The 25,949-nt window shown below is 61.5% G+C and overlaps 1 protein-coding gene across 2 annotated transcripts in view; it reads left to right on the forward strand.

Annotated features, from left to right (window-relative positions):
- The window catches only part of RADIL (Rap associating with DIL domain), an 88,126-nt gene that overhangs the window by 55,751 nt on the left and 6,426 nt on the right, over window positions 1-25,949 (forward strand). For both annotated transcript variants that reach the window (XM_032591581.1, XM_030300797.1), the window contains 7 exons: window positions 8,031-8,263; window positions 9,915-10,553; window positions 12,506-12,543; window positions 18,508-18,668; window positions 22,925-23,037; window positions 24,157-24,394; window positions 24,939-25,111. In XM_032591581.1, coding sequence (XP_032447472.1) covers window positions 8,031-8,263; window positions 9,915-10,553; window positions 12,506-12,543; window positions 18,508-18,668; window positions 22,925-23,037; window positions 24,157-24,394; window positions 24,939-25,111 — 1,595 coding nt within the window. The remainder of the gene's footprint in view (window positions 1-8,030; window positions 8,264-9,914; window positions 10,554-12,505; window positions 12,544-18,507; window positions 18,669-22,924; window positions 23,038-24,156; window positions 24,395-24,938; window positions 25,112-25,949) is intronic.

The raw sequence follows: 25,949 nt of genomic DNA on the forward strand, positions 1-25,949 counted from the left end.
CTGTTATTCAGCAAACCACACAGTTAAATTTTAGACCTGATTTTTAGGTTGACCACGTGTATGCAAGAGTCAAATTATTTTAGGGTCCCTCTAGACACTTCCTTGTTCTCTGACCAGTGCAAGTATCACACTTGAAGAGGTGAGCTTGTCAGTGTCTGTAACCTCTGCAGCGCACCCAGAAGCATCTGTGGGTGGTCTTCCCTTTGTGAGCAGCGCCTTCCCCCCATGTAAGAAATCTCTGTGTGCCCGAGGCCGTGAAGATCTGTTCCTGTGTTTTCTTTTAAATTCTTCATTGTTTGATCTCCATGGCTAGATCTATAGTCCATCTGGAGTTAATTTTTGTGAATGGTGTGAGGTAGGGGTCATGATTGATTTTTTTTTTTTTTTTTTTCCCATATGGAGATACCATTTGACCCGGTATCATTTACTGAGAAGACCATCCTTTCTGCGTATGTGAGATTCTGTTCCAGGACTCTCATTTCTGTTCCAATGGTCTACTGTCCTTATAGCACCACCACATTCTCTCAGTTACCGTAGCTTAGGCTAGGCTGTTATCTGATAGTTCGAGTCTTCCAGCATCACAGTTGAACTTCAAGGTTACCTTATACCCTTTGCATTGCCATATACACTTATCAATTTGTACACACACACACACACCTGCTGAGACCCTTCCAATGTGGGATCGCATTGAGTTTATACATCAGTTTAGAGAGAACAGATACCTTTACAATCCATCAACCTGGTGTATCCTTCTATTCATTGGGTCTTTAATTTCTGTCCATGGCGTTTTGTAGTTATCAGCGTTGGGGTCCTGCACATCTTGGGTAGACTTGTTCCTTAGCTGTTTTGTGTTTCTTGACACGATTATAAATGGCACCATTATTTTTACATACCCTTTTCTCACTGTTTCTCCCACACGAAGATGGTGAACGTGCACACTCACCATGTCTAGTCACCTTGCTAAATTCACTAGTTAGTTTTGATTGCTTGTTCATAGATTGTTTTGCAGTGTCTTTTATTTATTTAATGTTTATTTAGTTTTGAGAGAGAGAGACCGACCCACACAGAGTACGAGTTGGGGAGGGGCAGAGAGAGAGAGAGAGAGAGAGACAAAGAATCTGAAGCAGGCTCCAGGCTCTGAGCTGATAGCACAGAGCCCAATGCAGGGCTTGAACTCACGAACCACGAGATCATGACCTGAGCCAAAGTCGGACACTTAACCGACTGAGCCATCCAGGTGCTCCTCTTTTGAGATCTCTATAAACACAGTCAAATTGTCTGCAAAATAATTATAATCTTATTTCTTTCTTTTCAATTCTTAGACTTTCATTTGTTTTTCTTGCCTTAATTGTACTGGCCAGGACCTCCAGTGCAATGTTGAATGGAGGTGGTCATAGCAAGCATCCCCGTCTTATTCCCAAGGGGGTGGTGCTCCATATAGATTTTGTTTAGAATTTTCTTTGCCAGTAGTCAGACTGGTCCTGTAGAGCTAGGCTAACATAGTCCCATCCACCTGCACAAGCAGGTGCGGGTTATAGGGTTTGATGTGAAAATGAAGTGGAATTAAATGCAAAATGCCCAGAGTAAAGCTGGCCAGGCAGTAGACAGGTGCTCACCAAATTATCTGTAAGTAGTTCCTTTTTGTGCATTTCGAATGCAAAAAAGTTCATGTTAACTTCAAGGATTGCTTGGTAACTCAGAGCACTCCATTCTGTGTCTTTGCTAAAGTAGAAAAGGGCGTTGCAGTTAAAACGGACTTGCTCGAGGCAGGTGTCCCTCTGCATTTTGCAGCAGCTACTGGAGAGTGTATTCAGCAGTGTATGCCCAACTTACTAGAGATCACTTAAAAGTAGTCAAATTCCCCCAATTCTAATAAAATTCCCTCACGCAGGACCATTCCGTTGCCCCGTCAGTCTTTAGTCATCAATCAAAACCACATCTGAGAGACCATCAGCCCTGCGCACGTGCGGTGGGTGTAGGCAACACAGATTTTCCAAGTTGTACGTATTGTTTCAAACTCTGAATCCCGGAGGGAAGAGCAAACAGGATTCCGAGGTAAAAAGCTACAGGTTAAATTTATTGTCCCAAACTTAGTGACGTTCAGGAAAGAGCTGTGTTTTTCTTTCCAGTGCTGTCCTGGAGCCAGCATCCAGCCCGTGACCGGAGCTCCGGTGACAGCTACCAACTGTTTTCAAAATTAATTTTGCCACCCCTGGTATGCACAGAGTCCTGTCCTCTCCACCAGCAGAGGGGACGTCTGCACCAACCCGACGTGGAGGGAAGAGGGGCTGCATTTAAAAGAGTTTGTGGCCCAGGGTGTACCCCACACCGCTTCCTCCCCTGCCCAGATGGCTGCCTCACCCAGGAAGGTCTGATCCAGGGGATAAGGAAACCACGGATTCCTGTACTGCAGAGCCACCTGCTTGTGGGTTTAGTTCTGGGCAGGTGAGGGAGCTAGCTAGGGCCGGCGGCCAGGAAAGGGACGCGCGGAGCTCCTTTCTGTCACCGCGTCCATTGTGGCCGATCTCTACCTTCTCTCACTGTCCCTCTCACGGCCACACCTCCTGCAGGTTAGGAGCCCCTTCCCAGTTCCCGGGTCAGAGCGGAGGGTTCAGGAGACGCACAGTGGACTCTGTGTGTCCCATCAGGGCCCGCGACTGACTTGTGATTCCTGTCGTTTCAGAATGTCCTCTCGTTGAATTATCCTCTTAAAATGAGGAAAGTAATCGCTTGGCTTCTGAGTCTGGTGCCTGTGTGCATTAACAAGTGTTGGGAGGCACCATGGTTCCCGCGTGTGTCCTGGGGAGGGGGGCGGGGCAAGGTGGTCCTGCGTGTGTCCGGCAGAGGTACAGGAGGCCTCCGCAGGCGGGTTACCCAGACCCCTGCTTCCACTTCTCTTGGGCCGTGTTTCTGCTTTTTCACCAGAGCAGCTATGTAAGGGTGGAACGGGGAGCCCCATATCTGCCACCTTTCTGGGAGCTGACAAACACTTACCTAGAGAAAAGAATTAGAAATCCAAAACTCAAGTTAAATGGGTAGGTACTCAAGTAAGTTTAGCAAGTGCTCGGCGCATTTCTGCACCAGGGGCTTTGTCTGGGGACGGTGGAGGGGGAGTGCCTTGGCAGCAGTGGTCCAGAACCTTCTGGGTGCCTTTACAAAGTACGGACTCCTGGGTGTCCCTCAGACCTCTGGAATCAGGCCAGAGCCTCTGGCCCCACTGAGCTCAGTTGCACCGTAGCAGGAACACGTGTGGATCGGCACACCCGGCCCATCGCGGGGGGAGTGTGGTGGCAGACGGGGTCTATTCTGGCCCGCCAGCCTCGGAGGGCATCTCCTTCACCCGTGGGCAAGGCCTGGCACTCTTGTGGGATGAATAGCTTCCACCTAGAGTACCGTGCTGTGACGGGCGTGGACCCCATTGCCCATCTATTTCATTAGATCTCCTCTGCTGAGTGAAATCCCCGCCTGGGGGTGGCGGGGCTGCTGGGATGGCCTTGCTGGTGGCAGAGACCCCAGCCATCCCCCACCCCCACCCCCACCCCCCATCAGGCTGCAGACCCGGCCGGCCTCTGCACCGCAGGCTCCTTCCTCTCTGCTTCTCGGCCACATCGCACCTGGCCCGGGCCCCTGAGCACCCTGCAAACGCCCACGCTGTGCAGGCCAGATCCACGCCACGCGTGCCTTTGAAGGTTTCTGGGGTACGTTTGCAAGGACTCTGCCCAGCTGTGTGCCACCTGTCACCCTCCACCCAGAAGTGAGGCAGATCTGTCCTGGTTTTGCATAGTGCTCAGATGCCTGGATCTGATGATGGCAAAGCTGAACTAAAATCAGCTGGCAGCAGGGGAAGGTGACTGTCCTTGTGAGCACTCTGGGAGCCACAGGCCTCCTCGGAGCCTCTCGCTGGGGTCGGTGCTGGGCTTCACCTCTAGCGGCCTCGTGAGGATGGGGCCAAGCCTGGAACTGCACCTAGGGCCACAGGGGGGCCGTGGTCACGTGCCTGGTGGTGGTGGGGGTGCCTGCAAGGTGTTTATGATTTTAACAGTATAAAGAATGACGTAACTGACGCCCAGAATTGACGTACAATTTATTCATGTTGACTTGGAGTTTTCTTATATAAAAGACACGGCATATATACAAAGTTATATATAAAAATACACCCTGAGCCATTATGTTCTTCGTATTATATATATCCCCAGGCTCATTCCGTCCCCACCTATGACAGCCATTTCTCGACTTGACTGTGGGTCTTTTTTAAAAAAATTTTTTTTTAAATGTTTGTTTATTTTTGAGAGAGAGACACACAGCAGGAGTCGGGAAGGGGCAGAGAGAGAGGGAGGCACAGAACCCGAAGTAGGTTCCAGGCTCCGAGCTGTCAGCACAGAGCCCGACGCAGGGCTTGAACTCCGAAATCGTGAGATCATGACCTGAGCCGAAGTCAGATGCTTAAGTGACTGAGCCACCCAGGCGCCCCCACCCCCCATTTTTTTCTAAAGTTTATTTTGAGACAGAGCAAGCGGGGAGCAGAGAGAGGAAGAGGGAGAATCCCAAGCAGGCTCCAGTCTGTTCTCGCAGAGCTGGTTGTGGGGCTCAGTCTTATGAACCGAGACATCGTGACCTGAACCGAAGTTGGACGCTCAGTGGACCTAGCTGCCCAGGTGTCCCTTCAGTGATGTTTTATGTGCTTTTTAAGTGTGTAAAGAAATGGCCTCATACCTCAAGTGTTGAACTCCAGTCTGCCTTTTCCACCCACCTCGGGTGCATACTTGGCTCCCGCTTTTCCCCCGTGGCACCTTCATCCTGTGAACACATAGCTCCCACGGAGGTCGTGTGGCCTGTCCAGTGGCCGTCCTTGCACAGATGTCCATGCACGTGCGAGGGTTCTCCTGGTCGTGCTGTGAGCACGGCGTGTGGGGGGTCGTGTCGGGGTCGTGTCCGTGCAGGTGCGAGGGTCCTCCTGGCCATGGGCGCTTCACCCCTGACAGACTCCGAGCCAGCGTTCCTCAGCCCCCACCCTTCGACACTCCTGTGGCCGCCCCCGGACCCGGTGAGGAGACCCGGAGGCCAGACCACGCTGCGGTATTTGAAACTCCCCAGGAGGGTCTGTGTGCAGGCGGACAGTGGAGGGGGACTGCCTTGGCAGCAGTGGTCCAGAACCTTGTGGGCGCTTTTACGAAGTACGGACTCCTGGGTGTCCCTCAGACCTCTGGAATCAGGCCAGAGCCTCTGGCCCCACTGAGCTCAGTCGCACCCAGGAACCGCTACCTTCTGCAGCGACGCCAGAGAAGCCGGCCCTGGGCACCGGGATGTGGTGAGGCGAGTCCTGTGCTATGGCTGCGTCCTGGATGGAGGAAAAGCTTGGCGGCTACATCATTTTGGATTGGTTTTTAAGCGTTTCTCCTTCCGAGTGTGGCCCGTGGTTGTGCGAGTGCTGCCACCAGCCCTGGGGTCTGTGGTGCTAAGAGCAGCAGGGGGGCAGGGCAGGTGGGGGTAGGAGCTGGCTTCCACCGGTGCCCACCAGCCCCCCCCCCCCCCCCCCCCCCCGCCCCTGTGCTCCCTGCCCCTCCTGGCCCCCAGGTCCTTCTGCCCCTCCCACCCCCTGCCTCCCCCCCTTCCTCCCGCCCTGCCTGTTTCCCCTTGCCCCCCTCCCCCTCTGCCCTCCCTGTCTCCTCCGGCCTGCTCTCCCCATCCCCGCCTGCCCCCTGCCCCGCTGCTCCCCCGCCCCACCTCCCCCTCTGCCCGACCGCTCTTGCCTGCCAGTCGCTGTCCCCGTAGCAGGCACGGAGGAGCAGCGGGCGCCGGGCGGACAGCCTCGCACTGCGGCGCCGGCTGCACCGCGCAGACCCGGCCTCTTGCGGGCTGCAGAGAGGCAGGCTTCGTCCCGGAAGGGCCGCTCTCGGGTAAGGCGGCACCCTCGCTGCGGCCGGCCTGCCTCACTTCCTCGGGCTGCTCCGTCTGGCGTGCCGGCACGGTTGGAGGAAGGCAGGCTCCAAGCGGGGGCGGGGGGAGTCGGGAGAGGGCTCAGAAAGCAAGCGCCGGGGTCAGCTCTGCTCTCTGGCCTCCTGGGCTCCGGTTGGCTTCTCAGCTTTCCAGCAGCGTTGGTGGCGGAGTGCCTCCCGTGTGTGGAAGAGTCTTTGGTGGCGGAGGGGGCGCAGGTGCACGAGTGAGCGTGTGGGCACGTGCGTGTGTTTGCACGCGTGTTTGTGTGCATGTGTGTGCTTTCGGACCTGGCCGTGTCGGGGGCGGGGGTAGCCTCGGAAAGGAGCAGCCGTGCTTCTCTACACAGAGACCAGCCAGCTCAGGGGACTGGGGGTCGAGGGCACACGGACTGCTTCCTCCTTGTAAACGGGGGGGGGGGGGGGCGGGTAGGGAGGCTGTGAATATTTCTTGTCTCATCTAATCACAGCACACACTCCGGTGCACATGCACCGTCCCCTGGCGCACGGAGGCAGCCCCCGCGCACGCAACCACCCCCAACGCCCTCCCCCCCTCCGCACACACGCACGCGCCCTCCCCCCCCCGCACACGCACACGCCCTCCCCGCCCTGCACACACACGCACGAGCCCTCCCCCCCCGAAGGCCCTCCCGCCACGCACGCGCCCTCCCTCCCCCGCACACGCACACGCCCTCCCCGCCCTGCACACATGCATGCGCCCTCCCCGCACACACGCGCACGCACCCTCCCCCCCGCACACGCCCCCCCACGCGCCCTCCCCCGCACACACGCACGTGCCCTCCCCCCCCGCATACACGCACGAGCCCTCCCCAAGGCCCTCCCCCATGCACGTGCCCTCCCCCCACGCACACGCACGCGCCCTCCCCCCCCACACGCATGCGCCCTCACCCCCCTGCACGCACGCGCCTTCCCCCCTGCATGCGCCCTTCCCCTACCGCACGCACGCGCTCTTCCCCTACCGCACGCACGCGCTCTTCCCCTACCGCACGCACGCGCTCTTCCCCTACCGCACGCACGCGCTCTTCCCCTACCGCACGCACGCGCTCTTCCCCTACCGCACGCACGCGCTCTTCCCCTACCGCACGCACGCGCTCTTCCCCTACCGCACGCACGCGCTCTCTGTCACCCTCACACATGCACGCCCCTCCCCCCGCACACCCACGCACGCGCCCTCCTTCCGCACACACACGCGCGAGCCCTCCCCCCCTAACGCCCTCCTCCCCACACGCACGCGCCCTCCCCCTCCACGCATGCGCCCACTCCTACCGCACGCACAAGCTCTCCTTTCCCTGCACACATGCACGCGCCCTCCATTCCCTACACGCGCACTCTCCCCCCCCGCACACACGCCCTCCCCCCCCCGCACACACTCCGCTCCCGCACACGCGCCCTCCTCTCCCGCACACCCACACGCCTTCTGCCCTGCACGCGCCCGCCCCGCACGCGGCCCCCTTGTACACACGCTCACGCACCCTCCCCCCTGCACACACGCCCTCCCCCCCGCACGTGCCCTCCCCCCTGCACACACGCCCTCCCCCCCGCACGTGCCCTCCCCCCGCACGTGCCCTCCCCCACACACACCCTCACGCGCCCTCCCCCCCCACACACGCGCCCTCACTCCCCCGCATGCACGCGCCCACCCCCCCCCCCCCCCGCACACATACACACACACAGGTATTCCCCCCATACACACGCACCCGCAGGAGCCTGGCTGTACATACACACACACACACACACACACACACACACACGGATGGCCTGGCAGGGCTTTAGGGACAAGCCCCTCGGTGGCCCAGGGGAAGTGAAGGTGGCAGTGGGTTTGGCGTCCTGAGGGGAGGGCTGCCGGGTGGCTGGTCCAGGTGGGTCACTGGGTTCCCATGGGCGTCTCTGGACATGGACGGCTGGCCCGTCTCCTCTCGGGGAGCCTCGGAGGTGCACCGGCCTCACGAGTCTCGCGGTCTCCTCTATAGCAGTTGACAAAACAGCGACTGACCAGCGTTAGAAGGGGACCCGGGAGGTCTCATTTCAGAAGGCCCCGGAGGCTCTGTTTACCTAACCGTGCTGCTTCCATTTCAGGGATAAACGCCCAAGCCCGGAGGCTGCAGCGGAGCCGCGCCAAGGGGACCCCGGCCCTGGCTTCGGGCGCCGCCCAGAGCCCCCCCACATCCCGGCTGCGCCGCACCGTCAGCGAGACCAGCCTGAGCTCGGCCACCGCCCAGGGCGCCGAGGACCGTGGCCCGGACGCCATGCGCTACTCCCTGTACGAGTCGCCCCACCTGCTGCTTCTGCAGGGCTACAGCCAGCAGCATGTGAGCCGCCCCCCGCAGCCCTGCCACCCTGAGCTGACCGAGTGCCCGCTGGGCGTTGTCGCGGCGGACGGCCTTCTCGCCCGTTAGCTGCGTCAGCTGGGAGCTCCTGCGGCTACGGGCGCTGGCGTGATGAGGCTGGAGAAACGGGGTGGTGGGGACCACCATGCAGGGCCGTCCTGGATTCTGGGGGAAGTGGAGGCTTCCTCTGTGCTGTGTTTCCAGAGCATTCTATGTCCGGGCTTCAGGAGGAAGTGGCGGGGGAGAGGGCTCACCCGGTGCCGGGCCTCTCGGTACTGCTTGTCTGCCTCCTTCCGTGTGTGTCTCGGGCCGTGCCCTGCCGTGCCTTTGGGGTCCCCGACACGGGTCTGCCCACCTGTCCAGACGACGGTGGCTGCTTGGCCAACAGCTGTTGTGTCGTACAGCCTCGACTGTACCGCGAGAAGCTTTCCCCGAGGAGGCAGGGAGATGAGCCACCCGTCCCCGGCCCGCATGTCCCACCACTTCTGTGGGAGCCCTCGGCCGGAGGGTTGTGGCCCTCTGAGGTTCCTCGTCCCGCTCCGCAGGCTCTCCCTTCCTGCTCTCTGGCTCTGCCGATTTGCCCAGCTCCCAGCTCCATCCCGGTGCCCGCCGCCGTGCAGCGGTGGGGCTGGCGGCGCTCAGGTCTTAGCGACGCCAAACCGGGCCTCGCGCTGTGCGAGCAATAGGAATTGACGAGAGGCGGACGAGGGTTCTGGGCAAGGCTTTCCTGGGGCGTGTGCTCCAGCACGAGGGCGGCAGCTCAGAGGAAGGAGTCCTCTGCCGACTCTGCGCCTAGAGGTCGGGGAAGAGTTTCCTCGAGAAACAGGTGGGGAGAGGGTGGCGGTGAAGCTTTAGAGGCGAGGGTTTTCTCGGCACCCGTGTACTTCGCGGTCGTGCCTTTGGGCACGCTGTATGTTAAGTCTCCGTCCCAGCTGTGATTTTCAGCTTGTGAACGAGGGGAAGGTAAGTTGGGGGCACGCCTGGTGGGCCCCGCGCACACGCAGGCCAGCGTCAGGGGCCCATCGTGGCACACACCAGCACGGGCCGGATGTCACGAGCGCCTTCGGGCGCCGGCCCCTCCTTGAGGTTGGTGTCCTCCGTTCTGCACTTCTGTAAGGCACGTTGCTCTAGGAGACACGGACTCCTGCGTTTTCTCTTGGGGAGTTTTTCTTACCGTAGCGTCGCATCAGCTTCCGGGAGAGGCTACAGTCTTGTCCCTGTTCCGTCTCGTGAGAAGTCGTCGGCCCTCGCGAAGCCGGGGCTGCAGAGGAGGGTGCTGGCGCACGGCTCGGCACAGGTCACGCCGGGGCCTGGCGGCACGTGGCTGTGCCTATACGCCAGCGTCAGTGCCCGGCTCGGCCCCGTCGGGCCTCTGGCGTCTCACAGCTGGAGTCCTCCCCAGGGTGTCCGGTGTGCCCCGGGGGCTGCTCCGCGAAGCCCTCCTCCCGCGGGGACCGTGGGTGCCCAGCGGGGGGTGGGCGGGTGGCAGGCAGCAGGTTAGGAAGGGCTCCGGGGCAGGGGGGCCCAGGATGGCGAGCCGGCCACCTGGAGCCGGGCCACCTTTTCGCTTCTTCCCCCTGAGGGGTTTGCCCGAGGCGTGTCCGGCGCTTGAAGTCTTGCCTTTGCGTTTCAGGACAGCCTGGTGTACCTGCTCAACCGGGAGCAGCACACGGTGGGCCAGAGGACCCCTTCCAGCAAGCCCAGCGTCAGCCTCTCGGCCCCGGACATCCTGCCCTTGCACTGCACCATCCGCAGGCACCGGCCTCCGGGCCCAGAGAGGCCAGGGAACAGGCTGGTCCTGGAGCCTGTCCCCGGGGCGCCCGTGTCCGTCAACTTCTCGGAGGTGGGGGGCCGGGCCGTGGTGCTGCGCCACGGGGACCTGCTCTCCCTCGGCCTCTACTACCTGCTGCTGTTCAAGGACCCGGCGCAAGCCCAGCCCCTGCCCGCCCAGGCCCTGGCCCGGCTGCGGGCTGGGCCGCGAAGCTGCAGGATGTGCGGGGCCACGCTCCGGGCCCGGGGCACCCCCCGCTCCGGCTCCACGCGCGCCGCCTTCCCCCGGCCGAGGCCGCTGCACCTGGAGTTTGAGCCCGAGGTGGAGGACGCGCTGCTGCAGAGGATCATGACGCTGGTCGAGCCTGGCGGTGATGGCCACAAGCTGGCCCCCGCCTTCCTCCTCTGCCTCTGCGTCCAGCACTCGGCCACCCGCCTGGAGCCCGGCTCATTTGGGCCGCTCCTGCTCAAGATGGCCAAGGCAATCCGAGAGACGGTCTGGGTCAGTCATGGGGCTGCCGTTTGCTGTGGTCGGTGGGGTAGGGGGGGGGGGCCGTTGGCTGGGGGCGGAGCTGGGTGTGGGCTGTGGGTGCCTGGGGGATGTCACGAGTCCCTCCTCTGACCGAAGGCCAGCTTTACTGTCTGTCCGCACCTAGGGAGCCTGGAGCATCCCACTGTGGCATTTTGTCCTCGGGGGCGGGGGGGGGGGCGGCCACGGCATCGTGCGCTCCGGTCCCAGCCCAGCCGTGATGTGCCCCTGAGCCCTGGATACCCATTAGGCCCGAGTGCCCTGTGCTGTCTGCCTGGGGCAGTTCGGGCCTCGGCCAGCACTCGGCTCTGGAGCCCTTGTCAGCTCGGGGCTGGGGGCCCCGGGGCGGGTCGACTCTTGTACACCGAAAAGCTTGACTCCCTTAGGGTCTCGAGACCACCCACCTTTGGGCAGAGGTGTGGGGCCAGCCTGTGCCCTGTCGGAGGCTGGTTCACATCCCTGGGCTCTGCCCGCCGCCTGCCAGTGGCTCCCCTGCCCTCACGGAGGCGGCTCCGGGCACTGCCAGGCGTCCCTGCAGGGCCAGGGCAAGCGCTGCTGCGGGCGGCCTGGGTCCAGAACTCAGGGCCCCTTACCTCTTCCTGCTCCTCCAGGACCCAAAGCCTAGCAGGTAGTTACACACGGTCTCCCAAAGAGACGCCCGTATATCTTGGCCCAGCTCACTCTGGCTCTGCAGAAACTGGAAAGATGTTTCAGATTAAAATGCACGTTTAAAATAATTGAAACCTTTTAAAAGCAAAAGCCAACATGGGCTGTCACCTCCCAAGGTTTGTACAAGTAATCCACGTGCATCGTGGCTATCCGAGGCCACCTCTGACGGTTCCCACGTGGATTGATGTTGGTATGGCCCTGGTGTGGTCGCTTCCCTCCGTGCGGTCAAGTGCACGGTCAAGTGCGGTCCGTGCGGGCCGGGTGAAGTCCACGAGGTACATCAGCCTGAGCACACTAGGGCCTGTGGTGACCGGGGACCTGAGGCTCAGGGGTTGTGAGTTTCTACACAGCTCGCCGTCCTGTCCTAAGCCTGCTCTGGGCCAGACACTAGTAAGTCAGATGCTACGACGCGGGAGCCGTATCCCACGCCCCGCTGAGGAAACCGAGGCAAGGAGGGTGTAACTTGGCTTGTGATGGAGCATAGAGGCGGGCGGGGAGCCGTCTGCCAGCCTGAGCCTGAGTGCCGCCCGTGGCTGTCGGAGGTGCTCCTGGGATTAGCCTTGTCCCCCACCGTACGGGCGTGGAAGCCGAGGCTCGTGGAGGTGAACTACCTTATCCGGGGTCTGGGGCTCACGAAGGAGTCAGAATCCGGGCTACACCCTGCCTGCTTCCCCCGTCTGTCCACACACCTCAGCCCTGGTCTGGCGAGAGCCCCGTACGTTTTCGTTGTTCATTTGTCTGTCGGGCAGCAAGAGCCGTCTGTCCTCCGCCACTAGAGGTGGCGAGCATGTCTTGGAACACGTGGACCTCCGCTCTGTCAGATGACAGCTTGCTACTAAAGCAAGAGTAACTTGTCAGTTAAAAGTGATGGAGAACGTTGGCTAACCCGTGGCCGACGTCGAAAAGCGTATGTGTTAAGCTGGACGGTACGAGTGCGCACAGAATCTTCATTCTGGCGTTTGTAAGATGCCTGAGCTGCTTTCCTGTTTCTGAAAGGGCCGCTTGTTAAGTCAGCTAGATGGTTGTAAATGATCTCTGTTGCAGGAAGCACGCAGGTCATATTCGGCAATGGAACGAAGAGATGTCACATCCGGTGGAAAACCGGCCTTTCCGGCACGGCTTCGAGTAAACAGTCCGCACAGTAGTGCCGTGTTTTTACGCGGACGGTGTGCTGGGCGTTTAGTGGCGTTCTCGCTGAGCACGTCCTGTGCTGTCCTGTCTTTTCTCATGCTTGATTTTTTTGTCTCTGATTGTAGGAGAAAACCAAAGAACTGGCGGAGAAGCAGGCGCACCTGTAAGTATGGCCCAGCCGTTGCACCTGTCCCTTGGGGAGCTAGTTCCCCAGCAGACTTGCACCTCCCTGTGGAGCCTGGGGGGCCCCTGACGTCTCCGGGGTCAGCTGTGTGCTGCTGTCCAACTGTCCTTCTGCCTCAGAGTGGCTGTTTCCATTTCTGCGCTCACCACCCCAGGAAGCACTGTATTCGGGCAGTTTCTCCAGGGCACCTGTAAGACCGAGGGGGCGAGGTCCCCTCTGCAGCACTGTCGTGCCCTCACTTCCCTGACGACTGTGCCAAAGCGAACCTGCCGCTTCAGGAAGTTGTGCAACCCTGATTTTGAGAGAAGGCGGCACGTTTCTGTTCTCCCACGTCTGTTTTCCCAGAGAGTGCTGTTTACGTTCACAGCGCTGCTGGGACTTGGGACGCTATTTGGCATTAACAGCGAAGCCGTCCGGCCAAGGAACGGACACATGTGGTAACACCCCAAAGGAGAGCCACGTTGAGGGGGCTGGTCACTGCCCGTCGTCAGGGAAGGGCACACGGGACCTTAAGTCACACGTTGGTTCACTCCCGTTGATGCCTCTGCTATAAAGACCATCTGTCAAGCATGCCGTTGGCGGTACATGTCTGCTCGGGCGTCCTCCGTGGTCCCCGGAAGGGAAAGGAGCAATCGTCACCGCCCCCCTTTCGAAGGGAGGGATGCAAGCCTGGGTCAGGAGCAGCATAGGTCTGGAGTGGCCCAGGGGTCCCACCCGAGCCGGAAGTTGAGCACAGGGTTCCTGGCACTCGTCGGCGTGCGCTCTCTGGCTCCCGTTGACATCGGGAAGCTGGAGCGACCTCTGCGGAAGTGTTTGCTGATGAGCGATGTGCCTCTGAGGCGTGGGGCGGCACGGGGAGGCCCGGCCCTGCCGCCCAGCTCACCGGGGCAGCGCTCAGCATGGCCCGGGCCCCACGGGGGAGTCCGGCATCAGAGGGTGGCGGCTGGCTCACCCGCGCCGGAGGGAACGGCACAGGCCTAGTGCACCGGGCGGCCTGTATCGTGTAGGTTTCCCATGTGAGGGGCTGGCCTTGGGGGCCCGGTGACAGGTGTGGCGGCCTCACCCCCAGCCCCTTGCTTTGCTCCGGGACAGCCGGGCTTCCGGGGCAGGGGTGGGGTGTGGAGGTGATGGAGCTGAGGTTTCAGGCGCTCGTGCTGCCCCTTCCCTCCTCAGTGCCGCCTCCCACATCGGTGCCTGTGCTGTGGCACCCTGCTCACGGGGGAACCAAGGCCTTCCCTGCAGCAGCTCATGCCCATTTTGGGTTCCAGAACTTGTGTTGTTAGGGCCTAAAAATGCCTGTGTCCATCGGCAGGGATTGCTCCTTCTCCCTCCTTTTTAAAAAATTACGAATCGGGGCACCTGGGTGGCTCAGTTGGTTGAGCGTCCGACTTCGGCTCAGGTCACGATCTCGTGGTCCGTGAGTTCAGGCCCCGCATCGGGCTCTTGTGCTGACAGCTTGGAGGCTGGAACCTGCTTCGGATTCTGTGTGTGTGTCTCTCTCTCTCTGCTGCTTCCCTAGTCACGCTCTGTTTCTCTGTCAAAAATAAACATTAAAAAAAATTAAAATTAGGAATCACCTCCAAAATATAGAAAAGCACAGACTATTAACCACCCAAGAATCCATACCTGAATTTCACATTAGCATTTTGCCTCACGGGTGTCAGAGCTTTGTGCGGGGTGGTTCTGTTTAAATTTCGAACGACTGTGGACTTTCACTACACGCTTTTGCTGCCCATGTGATCAGCACGCCTTTTTTTCTGGGAACGCACGAATGTGGGTGCTGCGTTACCAAGTTTTCTGGACCACGACTGAATCCCTGGGAGTGAAACCCTTTGTGATGGCTGAGTTTTTAGGAGGGCGAGGTTCAGTTGGTTGATGTTTTAATGAGGGTTTTCCCATCTGAATTCACAGGTCACATTAACCTGTGATTTTTTTATTCTTGGCCTTTGTCTGTAATAACAGGGTTCGCAGAGACTGAACCGGGCCACCCTGTGTGTTTTCAGTTCCCTGCATTGGTTTGTCTGAGGTGTGGACTCAGCTCTCACAGGTTTGCTCGAAGTACGAAGTACTTCCCTGTAAAAGTGTCTGGACGGCCCGGTTTTGCTGAATCCATTTCTTGGGTGATTATTGGCGTATCTAGTTTTCTGGTTCTGCTTACGCTGATTTCGGTAATGTTTACTTTCGTTTTCAAAGTTATTGGAATAAAGTTGTTCGTTCTGTTCTCTTTGGAGTTTTCACGTCTTGTGTATTTGTAGTACTATCCCAGCATTTACATTGGTTGCATCTCCTTCCTCTTCCCTCCCTTTGAATTATCTTCCCAGGGATTCGTCTGTTGTGTGTTTAAAAGGGCCAATTTTGTCGTTTCTGCTTACGTTTTCTTCGATTTCTATTCCGTGAAGGTCTTTATCGTTTCCTATTCTTGCATAATTTCTATTTTAATTTTCTCTTTGATTCGTTAATTATTTGGAACAATATTTGAATTTCTTAAATTTGTATTAACAAAAACGCTTTCGATTTTGTTGCCAAGTAATAATTTCCCTTCGATATGCTTCCCATATGGATTAAAAAAAATTAGATCGCGGGCGCCTGGCTGGCTCCGTTAGGTGGAGCATGTGACTCTTGATCCCAAGGTTGTGAATTCAAGCCCCATGTTGGGCGTGGAGCCTACTTTAAAAAAAATTGTATCAGAGCAGTGATTGATTTGATCCGGTTTGGTTTATTTTTATTGTGGTACGAACACTTGACATGAGCGTAGTACCCCTTAGCGTTTTGAGGTGTCGGTTAGCCATTTCTGGTTTCTCCGTCCCCGCCCCAGCCCCTGGCAGCCGCCATTCTGCCCTCTGAGTCCATGAGTTGGACTGTTGAGAAACGTCACCTGAGCGACATCATGCAGTATTTTTCCTTCCGTGATTGGCTTATTTCGCTTAGCATAATGTCTTCAAGGTTCATCCGTGCTGTCGCGTTATTGCAGGATTTGCTTTATTTTTTAATAATTTTTTTTTAACATTTATTTATTTTTGAGACAGAGAGAGACAGAGCATGAACGGGGGAGGGTCAGAGAGAGGGAGACACAGAATCTGAAACAGGCTCCAGGCTCTGAGCTGTCAGCCCAGAGCCCGACGCGGGGCTCGAACTCACGGACCGCGAGATCATGACCTGAGCTGAAGTCGGCCGCCCAACCAACTGAGCCACCCAGGCGCCCCTCCTTTATTTTTTAAAAGCTGAATACCATTTCATTGTGTCCCGTACCAGATTTTCTTTACCCCTCCCTCCCTCGGTGGACGTTTGGTGTGGCTCTGTGTCGTCCTTCTCGCGCCTAGCGCTGTGCTGAGCAGTGGGGTGTGAATACCTCTTGGAGATGCTGATTTCAGTTCTTTTGGGGAAGTACGCAGGAGCAGAACTGCCGGGTCCTCAGGCCGATTTTGAGGAGCCTCCACACTGTTCTCCACAGCGGCTGCGCCGTTCCTGGTCTGCACTCCCGCCGACAACGCAGGAGGGTTCCACCTTCTCCACACCCTCACTGACGCTTGTTACCTCTTGTCCTTCTGACCATGGCCATTCCAACGGGGGTGAGGTGACAGCTCATCGTGGTTTTGGTTTGCGTTTACTGGGTGGTGAGCGATGGTGAGCGCCTTTTCACGAGCCTGTCGGCCACCTGGATGTCTTTTTTGGAGACCTGTCTGTTCGAGTCTTAAACCTTTTCTTGAATCGGGTCGTGAGTTTTTTTACTTTCGAGTTACAGGGGTTTCCTTATGTGTTTTAGAAATTAACCACTTAGCAGATGGATGGTTTACAAATCTCTCTCCCACACTGTAGGTTGCTTTTTCACCCTGTTGGAGGTTTTCTCTGCTGTGCGGAAGCTTTTCAGTTGGACGTAGGCCCACTTGTCTATTTTTGCTTTCGGTGCCTGTGTCTTTGGAGTCCTATCCGTGAAATCGCTCCCACTCGGTGCTCACCTGAAGGGATAGGCCGGACCCGTTGCCCGGTGTCTGTGCCCCAAGCGTGTGGCCTGCGGCTGGCAGGTGCCGTGCCTTCGGGGCCACCTCGCCGGGGTTCGACACCGAAACTCCAGCTGCCAATACCTGGTGGTTTATTTTTTGGTAGAGCCCGTCCGTCCTTTAGAGTTCTGAGAAGGTGACATCGAGAGGGGCAGTGAACGTGGAAAACAAAATGGAATCAGGCTCTGAAGCCCCAGGTTAATCCTTTTCTAACAACCCCAAACTCTTTGCGGCTACGCGCCTGTGTGCGTATGCAAATGGGTGCGGAGCACAAATGTGGAGGAAGAGCATGGGGAGCACGAGCGTGCGGAGCACAGACGCGGAGGAACAGCGCGAGGAGCTGTGCAGGAGCCGCGGCGGCCACAGCCCCGAGCAGTGAAAACGAGGAGATGGAAGAGAGGTCGCACCGTCAGGGGCATAAGCGGAGTTGTGTCGGAACAACAAAACCAAAACCGTAGGCACGAGAGGAAGCGCGACAGGGAGCCTGAGGCCCCGCCGCCTGGGCCCTTGGTGGCTGCCTCAGGGGACAACGCAGCCTCGTCAGCCCGCCACCCGTAGGGCCCCCGTGGCTTTGCCCGTGAGCCTCGTTGGCCGGACCCCGGACACCACCCTCACGAACGCGCGCAGCTGCTCCGGCCGTGCCCCTGGGACTGCGGGTCAGCCTGCCCCGTGTCACCCCTACCCAAGCCCGAGTCACAGCTGGGCGGGGCGATTTGCCGGCGAACGGATCTCTGCTCACCCGTCAGAACAGTCCAGTGGGTGTGGTGGCGGCACCAGCGCGACATCCTGGCTGCGGGCGCCTCGGGGGTGTCCTCACAGGCCGTCACAGGACAACCCGCGGAACCGCTTCCGCACAGCGGGTGGGACGACACGAGGGACTGTGCCCAGGAGGATGGCCGTCGACCTCTGAAACGGGAAATTTCCCGAGCTCGGCACAGCCTCGCCCCGTCCACCCCTCAGACTCCTCAACCGGTGGTTGAGTGGGGCCGGTGCTGGGGAGCTTCCTGTCCCAGCCGGTGCCCCCAGACACGAGGTCCTGCATCCTAGGGGCCGCGGTGGATCTGCGCTTGGCGGGAGCCCGCCGGACCCCGGGGGCGAGTGGCCCGGAGGAGCCTCTAGGTGCCGGCCTGGGAGAGGAGCGCCTCTGGGGCCACCTCCACCCCAGGCTGGCCGTCCCCAGGCTCGTAAGGGGAGCAGAGGGACGAGGAGCTTCTCGCCCCGTGCCTGGCGCCTGGCGGCTTCTGTTTGGACCGCCGCAGGGACACGTGCTTGGCCCTGGCGGAAGAGGCCATGCGACGAGTGTGTGGCGGCTCCAGGAGCCGCGGCCATCGTGGAGTCCTTTTTCTAACAATTCCCTCTCAATCTTCAAATGACACGCTCTGATGGCTGCTTTTGGATGCACGGACTTCAGGCATCGTCGGGCTTTTAACAAGGTAGTTCCCAGCTAGTCTCGCCTGTGCGCCTCCTGGAATAGAGGCGTTACCGTTCGTTCAGTTCGTCACGTGAACTTAACACGCGAAAACTCCTGTCTCTCGTACACGAGTGACACACTCGTGCTGCTCGTCCTGACAGCCGTGCGCCCCATCTCTCCGAGCACATGCGCTTGCACGCGCTCCCCCCCCCCCCCCCCCCCCCCACTGAGCTCCTTCATTATCTCCTCCGGAAACCGAAGATGTGAAAACATTTTGTTGACGAGAGTCACTGGCACTGGCCGTGGGTGCCGGTGTCCTTCCTGCGAGGTCGGAGGTTTGTAGACGGGCCTCTGGCTGTCACGGGTCGAACGGCTTATATTTGTACATTTCCCAGCGTGACGCCGGGAGGCCGACGGGTCTCGGCTGGTTGGGGTGGCGTCCCGCTGAGCAGAACACCCTTCCGTGCAGAGTGTAGCGCGCTCGGCCTCCCTGGGTGGCGGCCACGAGTAACCGTTCGTCTTGTGTCTTGGCAGCCAGGAGCCCATCTCTCTGGCCGGCTTTACCATGGCTGGCCTGGTTCCAGACCTGCAGCACATCCTCTTCTGGATGTCTAACTCGGTCGAGCTTCTGTACTTCATCCAGCAGAAGTGCCCGCTCTACATGCAGACCTGGGAGGAGGAGCTGGATGTCACAGGTACCGCCGGGGAGCGGGGCGCGCGCCCCGTCGCCTTGCCGTCCAGCCGCTAGAACAGAGGTGGCCTCGTGTCAGGGCTCCCCGCGCGAGGGGGTGACGCTGGCGGTCGGGCCAACCCGGCTCTTCGCGTCGTCCTTTCACGCACAGCGTGCTGCCTGGGGGGCGGTGGACACAGGCCTCCCGTGTGCCCCTGTGGGAAGAGGACGGTGCGTCGGCCCTGGGCCGTCCCTTACGGGTGCACCCGTTTCAGAGAGCAGACACACTGCCGTTGGGGGCCGCGACTGTGACCGTGACTTGCTGGCTTTGGGGCCTCACCTGCCCGGGGAGCCCGCGTTAGGTTGTGTGAGCCACAGCCTGACGTGCTGAAAACAGAGACCGAGGGGGGCAGTCCTGGCGGGCTTCATGAAGAAGGTGGCACGGGCCGGGCCCCGAGGCCGGGTGGGATTTCAGCGGCTGTGTGTCTGCATAGCGGGTGGTGGAACGAGTCGCAGGGCCGTCCCAGGGGCTGGGCCACAGCCTCAAGTGGGGGAGCCTGGTTTCGCCCCACACTCGCTCGCTCCCGTGTGGCGGAAACAGAGCCGCTCCCTTCCCCGTATCCCTGTCGTGGGGCTTCGGCAGCAGAAGCTGCAGGGAATCCCGGGTAGGCGTGGTTGGCAGCCGGCCTCTGGAGGCTGCACCCAGAGCTGGGAAGGAAGCCAGGCAGGCGGGCGGGCCGGGGCCTGGCCAAGGCTCCCCCGTGGGGTCGGTCTGCCAGGCCCTGCACGGTGTCCGTGTGCTCGGCTGTGTCTCCAAGGAGGTGGCCGCGGGTTCCCGGTGAGAGGGCCCCGAACCCCGCTCGGGTGGCACGGGGTCCTGCCGTGCCCCTGCTAGGAGGGACTCCTGGCGGTGACGGTGAGAGGCCGCGGTCTGTGTGGCACAGGCTGTCCTACCCCGTCCGTGCCAGGCTGGTGTCTGGCCTCGCGAGCCAGGTGGGGAGGCCGGGCTGGCAGGTGGGGGCTGAGGGGAGGCCGAGCCAGCGGGCGTGTCTGCGTGTCTTCTTGTTAGATGTGGTTTCTTAGTGTTTTCTGGTCCCCCGCTTCACAGCGTAGGGGACATTGGGAACGTTCTTGGGCTTCCGTGGGTATGCGGAGGGAAGCACCGGATCCTTCTGCGTCCCAGTGGGCATTCGGGCCCGCTGGCCTCTGGCCTGCAACCCTCGTTGCCCTTGGGCGGACGTTGCGCCAGATGTGCACCTTGACCTCCCAGGGTGGGCTGCTGTCTGTGCACAGACCCGTGGCAGCTGCTGACCCGGCTTTTCCCCCGAGCGTCAGGTGAACGGCCGCCTCTGTGTGTCCCCAAAGCCAGGGCGGTCGCTCTGCTCCGGCGGCCCGGGCCGTCCCGAGCTCAGTGCTCCCGGGACCCAGGCCCCTCTCTCTCCAGAGCCTGCTTGTCGTCCTTGGGGGCCCCAGCTTTTCCGAGCAGAGGGGCCTCTCTTCTGGACGTGGCCCCGGCCAGTGAGCCCCCGGGCCTCCGGCTCGTCTGTAAGCGCCTGTGGTCCTTCTGTACTAGGGGTTAGGCGGTCGGGGTGCAGCCGGCTCCAGCAGACTCAGCCAGGAGAGCCGCCCCCTCCACGGCTCTCCGGCACAGCGTTCGTGGGCGGGTCCCGCTCACGCCCCTTCTCATCCGGCCTAATGTCAGACGCTGCGGTCTTTGGGCCCCCCTGGGCCTGCCTCCCCAGGCCAGGGACCCCGCGTCGGGCTGATTTTCATGAAAAAAGCTATTTGGGGTTGACGGGGGCTCTGCTTCCTCAGCTGCTGCCTCTGCTCTCAGAGGAAGTTATTTTTGGTCCCGGGCCTGGGTGTCCTGTAGCCCGGTCGATGCCGGGAGAGCAAGGACGGGGATGGCCGGGGTCCCGCCTCCACCCGCCCCTGGGACCGCTCGGGGCCGGGGGAGCCACGGCAGGATCTGAACGTCCCACAAACAGCGTCCCGTGCGGTGAGGCGCTGGAGAGCGCTGAGGAAAAAATAACATCACCAGAGGGCAAAGGCAAGGTTAGGGCCGCGTCTCGGCCTCCTGACCTGCAGCGGGAAATTTCTGTGGGAAGAATTCTGAAAACGGATGTCACGTCCTGAACGCTGGAAAATCGCCTTTGCGTTCCGCGAACAGTCTTTGTTGTCTGAAGCTCTTACCCAGGACGCCTCGCTCACGCAGGCACACGGAAGGTGGGCCCCACAGGGGAGGGGATGTTTGGAGAGTCCTTGGGGAGCCCTTGCGGCTCTGCCTCAGCACCTACAGATCTGGGGGCGTCGAGGCGTGGGCCCCGTCCCCTAAAAGGCTCACGCCGGCCTCTGCTTAGCCTGTAGCGTTTCTGCTGGCTTTCCAGCGATGTGGGAGGGACTGTGGCGGCATCTGTGTCTCCCTGTGGCCGCCGAGTCCCGGCCTCCTCTTCCCGTCATCCCTCCTCCTGCCGGAGCCCCCACACCCACACGGGAACAGGCCGGGACAGACTCGTAGCCTGCAGGGTGGCGCCCAGGCCCAGCTACGGTGGAAGGGTTTGGAACCGGTTTCTTGGCCTCGTTCCTCCTGGCTTTGAGTGGCTGTGAGTGGCGGGTGGTCTGCGGGTCCCGGGGGCAGCAGCGGGCGGCCTCGCGTGTCCCTCTCGGCCTGGGAGGCTGCAGTGGGCCGGGGAGCACCCGGGGACCCTCACGGTGTCTGGGTTGCCTCTCCTCTGAAGGCCAGTGAGGCCGCAGGAGCATCCCGATCCCGTGGGGGTGGGTCCCACGAGACCCCACAGGCTGGGCTCTAGGGAGGACCCGGCAGGCGAGGCAGGCGTCTGGCTTCCCAGTCCAGACGGGTTCCTGGGGCGTGAGCCCCTGGGGTGTGTTCTGTGGGTCCAGGGGCAGGAGAGCCCCGAGTCCTAGGAGAAGCGTCTCGAACAGTGGTGCATCCGGGTGTTTTAGGGATGGGGTCTCTGACGGACTTGGACGCCGTTTCCATTCTGTTCGTGCGGCGGCGGGCGGCCTGGGCCCCCGTGCTCCCGGGAGGGCCGCTTCAGTGCTCGGAGCCGTTCTGGGCCCCATCGGGCCCAGCGCCCCCCTCCCTGCTCTGAGAAGAGGTTCCTTTAACGGAAAGGCCGTAGCAGCGGCACCTGGGTGGTTCTGTCGGCTGAGCATCTGACTCTCGATTTGGGCTCAGGTCACGGTCTCGCGGTTTGTGGGTTTGAGCTCGGGGTTGGGCTCGGCCCTGACAGTGTAGAGCGTACTTGGGATCCTCTCTCTCCTCCCATCTCTCGCTGCTTCTCCCCTGCTCGTGCCCTTTCTCAAAATACATAATAAACATTAAAAAGAGAAGAGGCTGTAGCAGAACGAACGGTGGCCGAGAGCCACGGGTCTGCGCTGGACATACCCGTCCAAGCTGCCCGGTTGCAGCTCCTGTAAAGAAGTGAGGATCTGAGGGCGGCGGAGGCGGAGGCGGGGCCTCCAGGCCCCGGGCAGCCCTGCTCGGCGCTGGTGGGATACGGGGTGCCTCCTGCATTTGGAGGCCCTTCGGGACAGTTCTGCCCTGTTGGGGTTCTCTGGTGTTGGCGTCCCTGTGGCCGATCTGGCGTCTTAATTCACGGGAACCGCCAGAAGCAAGGACTCACCTGGCATCCGCGGGGCCCCTCCTGCCACGCTGGGCGGGCCCCCTGCCGGCCCCTGGGGCTCAGCTCCAGCTACGGTCTGGGGAGGCCCACCCGCTGGGGCCCCATGGAGCCGGGCTGCCTCACTCCGTGGGGCTGTCCAGCAGCCGGGCCTCGGCTGCGTCTTCTCTGTGGTCTCTCCGGGATGCTGGGGGGAGAGTGGGGCTCGTAGGCCGTTTGCATTTCTTTCTTCTTGGAAAAATGTCACAATTCCGTGGAGTGATGGTCTCCTTAGGAGTTTTGGCCAGGTGTTCCTTTGACCTGTGTCCGGAGTGGGAAGTGAGCGCAGGCCCTTGGGTCAGAATCCGTGTTGCTGGGGCCGCTGGTTCTACCAGGAAACGTGTCTGGGATCTATCCGTCAATGGGCTTCAGAATCCCTTCGGGTGATGCTTCAGCACCGATGGGCTCGGAGGCACGGTGCCCGGACCCCTCGGCCATCTGGGCCGGCGTCTCATCCCTGGGCGCCTCGGGGAGGGGTGGCAGTCGGGCCGGGGGTCAGCCGGCCGCGCGAGGCGGCTCCCCAGACCCGAGATGGGACGGGGGTGAGCGCAGTCCGGAGGTAAGCACGCGGTGACCGTGCCCCGCTGTCTCCTCGCAGGCTCCAGGGAGTCTCTGCTCTCCTGCACGCTGACGGCCAGCGAGGAGGCCATGGCGGTGCTGGAGGAGGTCATCCTGTACGCCTTCCAGCAGTGCGTGTACTACGTCTCGAAGGTACGGCGTGGCCAGGGTGTGCGCCTCATGCTCCCCTGGGCGGGGAGGGCTGGGGACCTGGGAAAGATGGAGGTGGTTTTGCCACCGTCACCCGAGGGTTTCGAGCTCCGACTGCCACCTCGGCACACCTGAGCCCAGTTCCGGGTCCTCTCCCTCCTGGCCCGCGTCCCCCTCATCCTGGGAGCCGGTGGCTGCGCAAGCGCCAACGACGTCGGGGAGCAGGAGGGGCGGCTGCTCGGGGACGCGGACGTTGGTGCTCATTGTGGCGACCAGAGGTGGTGTTAGCCTCCGGGTCCGGAGGAGTCACCCCATCCCAGCACACAGAGCAGGGTGCAGGGGGGAGTGGAGAGAGCAGCAGCCCCTGGGGCAGGTGGCCCCAGCTGGGGGATCCAAGGGGACTTGCCGAGACGGAGCTTTGACTTGGATTCTGTGGGGGATGCGTCCGCGGAAAGCGAGAGGGGCCGGTTGGACGGGGCACTCTGGGGACAGTTCCCCGTTTGTTCTGCGTGGAGACCCGACACCCGAGTCCGCCAGCTCCGTGGTCAGTTGGTGGCGGCTTGGGACCCTGTGTGAAGAGCCTGAGTTCGTGTCCTGGCCCAACAGGAATGAGCCCGCGCCCATGTACTCACATCTGCCCCAGGGGTCTGAGCAGGGCTGCGTCCCGCCCTTAACCGGTCTGTCATCCCAGGATCCCCTTGAGGTGTGGTGGCTGCGAGGACCCGCCCCTCCCCCCGGAGGGGATGCCTTCGCTCGTGTCTGGGGAGCAGCTGTTGATGTTGCCCCCCCCCCCCCCCCCCCCCCCCCCCCCCCCGGCCCTCGATGAGTGTGGGCGCCCGCAGTGCTGCCCCCTTCAACCAGGACCGTGGCCGTAGCCCCCAGGCTGTTGCCCCTGGCTCAGCTCCCCGGGAGGGGGTGCTCCTGGTGCGGGGGGTGGGGCGGTGGTCCTGGGTCCGCCAGCAGACCCCCCGGCCCGTTCTGTCTGACGGATCAGGACCCGTGGGCTGTGCCAGCAGTCCTGCCAGGCTCCCTGCACCTGTGAGTGTCACCTGCCCCGGTGCCCAGAGCTGGAACCGCGTGCCCGGGGGCCAGACGTGCTTGGTGTTTCCCTCTTGCCCCCAGTCGCTGTACGTCTGCCTCCCGGCCCTGCTGGAGTGCCCCCCTTTCCAGACGGAGTGCCGGGAGAGCCGGTGCTCGGCGTCCCCGCTGCCGGAGGAGACGCGCCGGGTGGTGTCCGTCTACCAGGCCACCCTGGATCTCCTGCGGCAATTCCAGGTGCACCCCGAGATCGCCTCCCAGGTGCTGGCCTACCTCTTCTTCTTCTCCGGCACGCTGCTCTTCAACCAGCTCCTGGACAAGGGTGAGGCTGGGGGGGTGGGGGCCCGCACCGGCCTGGCCTGGTCCCTTCTACCCCCCAGCCCCGTGGCGGGGAGCGGAGGGAGGGGCTCAGAGAAGCGACGTGGTCCGTGACCCTGCCTGCTGCCCCCCAGACTCTCCTCGCTTCTGGTGCCAGCTCCTTCCAGCTGGGGGCCCTGCCTGGACTCGGGGAGATGAGAGTGGTGTGAACTTGCGGCCCTCGTGTGTCGCCCGTGTGGCTTTCCCGGGCTGGTCGGGGTCCACAGGCGGGCTCTAGGCCTGACGGGGCCTTGCCGTAGGGGTGCACTCCTCTCTGCTTTCGGGCCTCGGCGGCTGTCACAACCCCTCTCTGCCCCCCCCCTTCACCGCCCCGCCCCCTCCCAGGCCCACCCCGCCCCACCCAAAGAGGGGCCCGGAGGGGGGCCGGTTGCCTTGGAAACCAACAGCAGGTGCCCAGGAGGCCCGTTGTCAGAGGCTCGCAGGTGGAGAGGACAGGCCCTCCCTGGGAGAAGGCGGCCAGCACGGCGTCCCCTTCCCGCCCCCTGCAGGCCCCTCTCTGAGTTGCTTCCACTGGCCCAGAGGTGTCCAGGCCTGTGCCCGCTTGCAGCAGCTCCTCGAGTGGATGAGGAGCACCGGCTGTGGGGAGGCCGGGGAACACTTCTTCCGGAAGCTTTCCTGCACGCTCAACCTGCTGGCCACTCCCCGAGCCCAGCTCATCCAGGTAGGAGGAGTGCACGAGGTGTCACTTCTGGGGTCGCCAGCTCACAGACCAGGCGTGGGCCATGGAAGTGGCTTCGGGGCTTCTGAGACCCTGCAGTGTTGCTTCCGTTCCGCTTCTGGTCCCACCTGCAGGCAGGATGAGGCCCCCCGGGGGTCTGTGTCCCCAGTCCCCGACCCCACACGGCACGGGGGATCTGCACGGACCCCGAGATGGGGAGATCACCCTCTCCGGTGGGCCCGGGCTGACCACGCCAGTGCTTAAAAGGGCAGACAGAGGGGTCAGATTGAGCACAGGAGGTGGGCCCCGACCACCCGGCTGGCTCTGAAGATGGACCGTGGGGCGTCGTGGCCTCCGCGAGCTGGGAACGGCCCTCAGCTGCGGGCCAGTGCAGAAAGGGGAACTTGCGTCCTGTCGTCACGAGGAACTGAATTCGCACGACCCACACCAGCCTTGCTGAGTCCCGGGTGTGGGCCCGAAGCCTGCTCGGGGTCTGAGCCCCCAGAACCGCAGAGGATGCGCGCACGGTCATTTGTGGGAAGAATGACAGGAAGCGAGTACGGCATGGTGCCCTCCCTCAGGAGCTACCGGACGGTCGTCACCGATGATCAATGAAACCAGTGTGTCCTTCCCTGCCTGCAGGACACCGCGTGTGCCGAGGGGTGATGCGAGCCTGGGGGGACGGTGGACCTTCCCGTCTGCTGTAAAACCGGAGCGCTTCTCCTCCACTCAAGGACGCAGCACGGAAATCTGGGTGTCGTCACTGTCGCTCTTAGTAATGGTGGCCGCGGCTGCCTTGCCGAGCACTTCCGAGGTGTGACCCGCGTAGCGCGCCGTCTCA

The sequence above is a fragment of the Lynx canadensis genome, chromosome E3 (genome assembly GCF_007474595.2).
Source record: "Lynx canadensis isolate LIC74 chromosome E3, mLynCan4.pri.v2, whole genome shotgun sequence".
NCBI classification, from domain to species: domain Eukaryota; kingdom Metazoa; phylum Chordata; class Mammalia; order Carnivora; family Felidae; genus Lynx; species Lynx canadensis.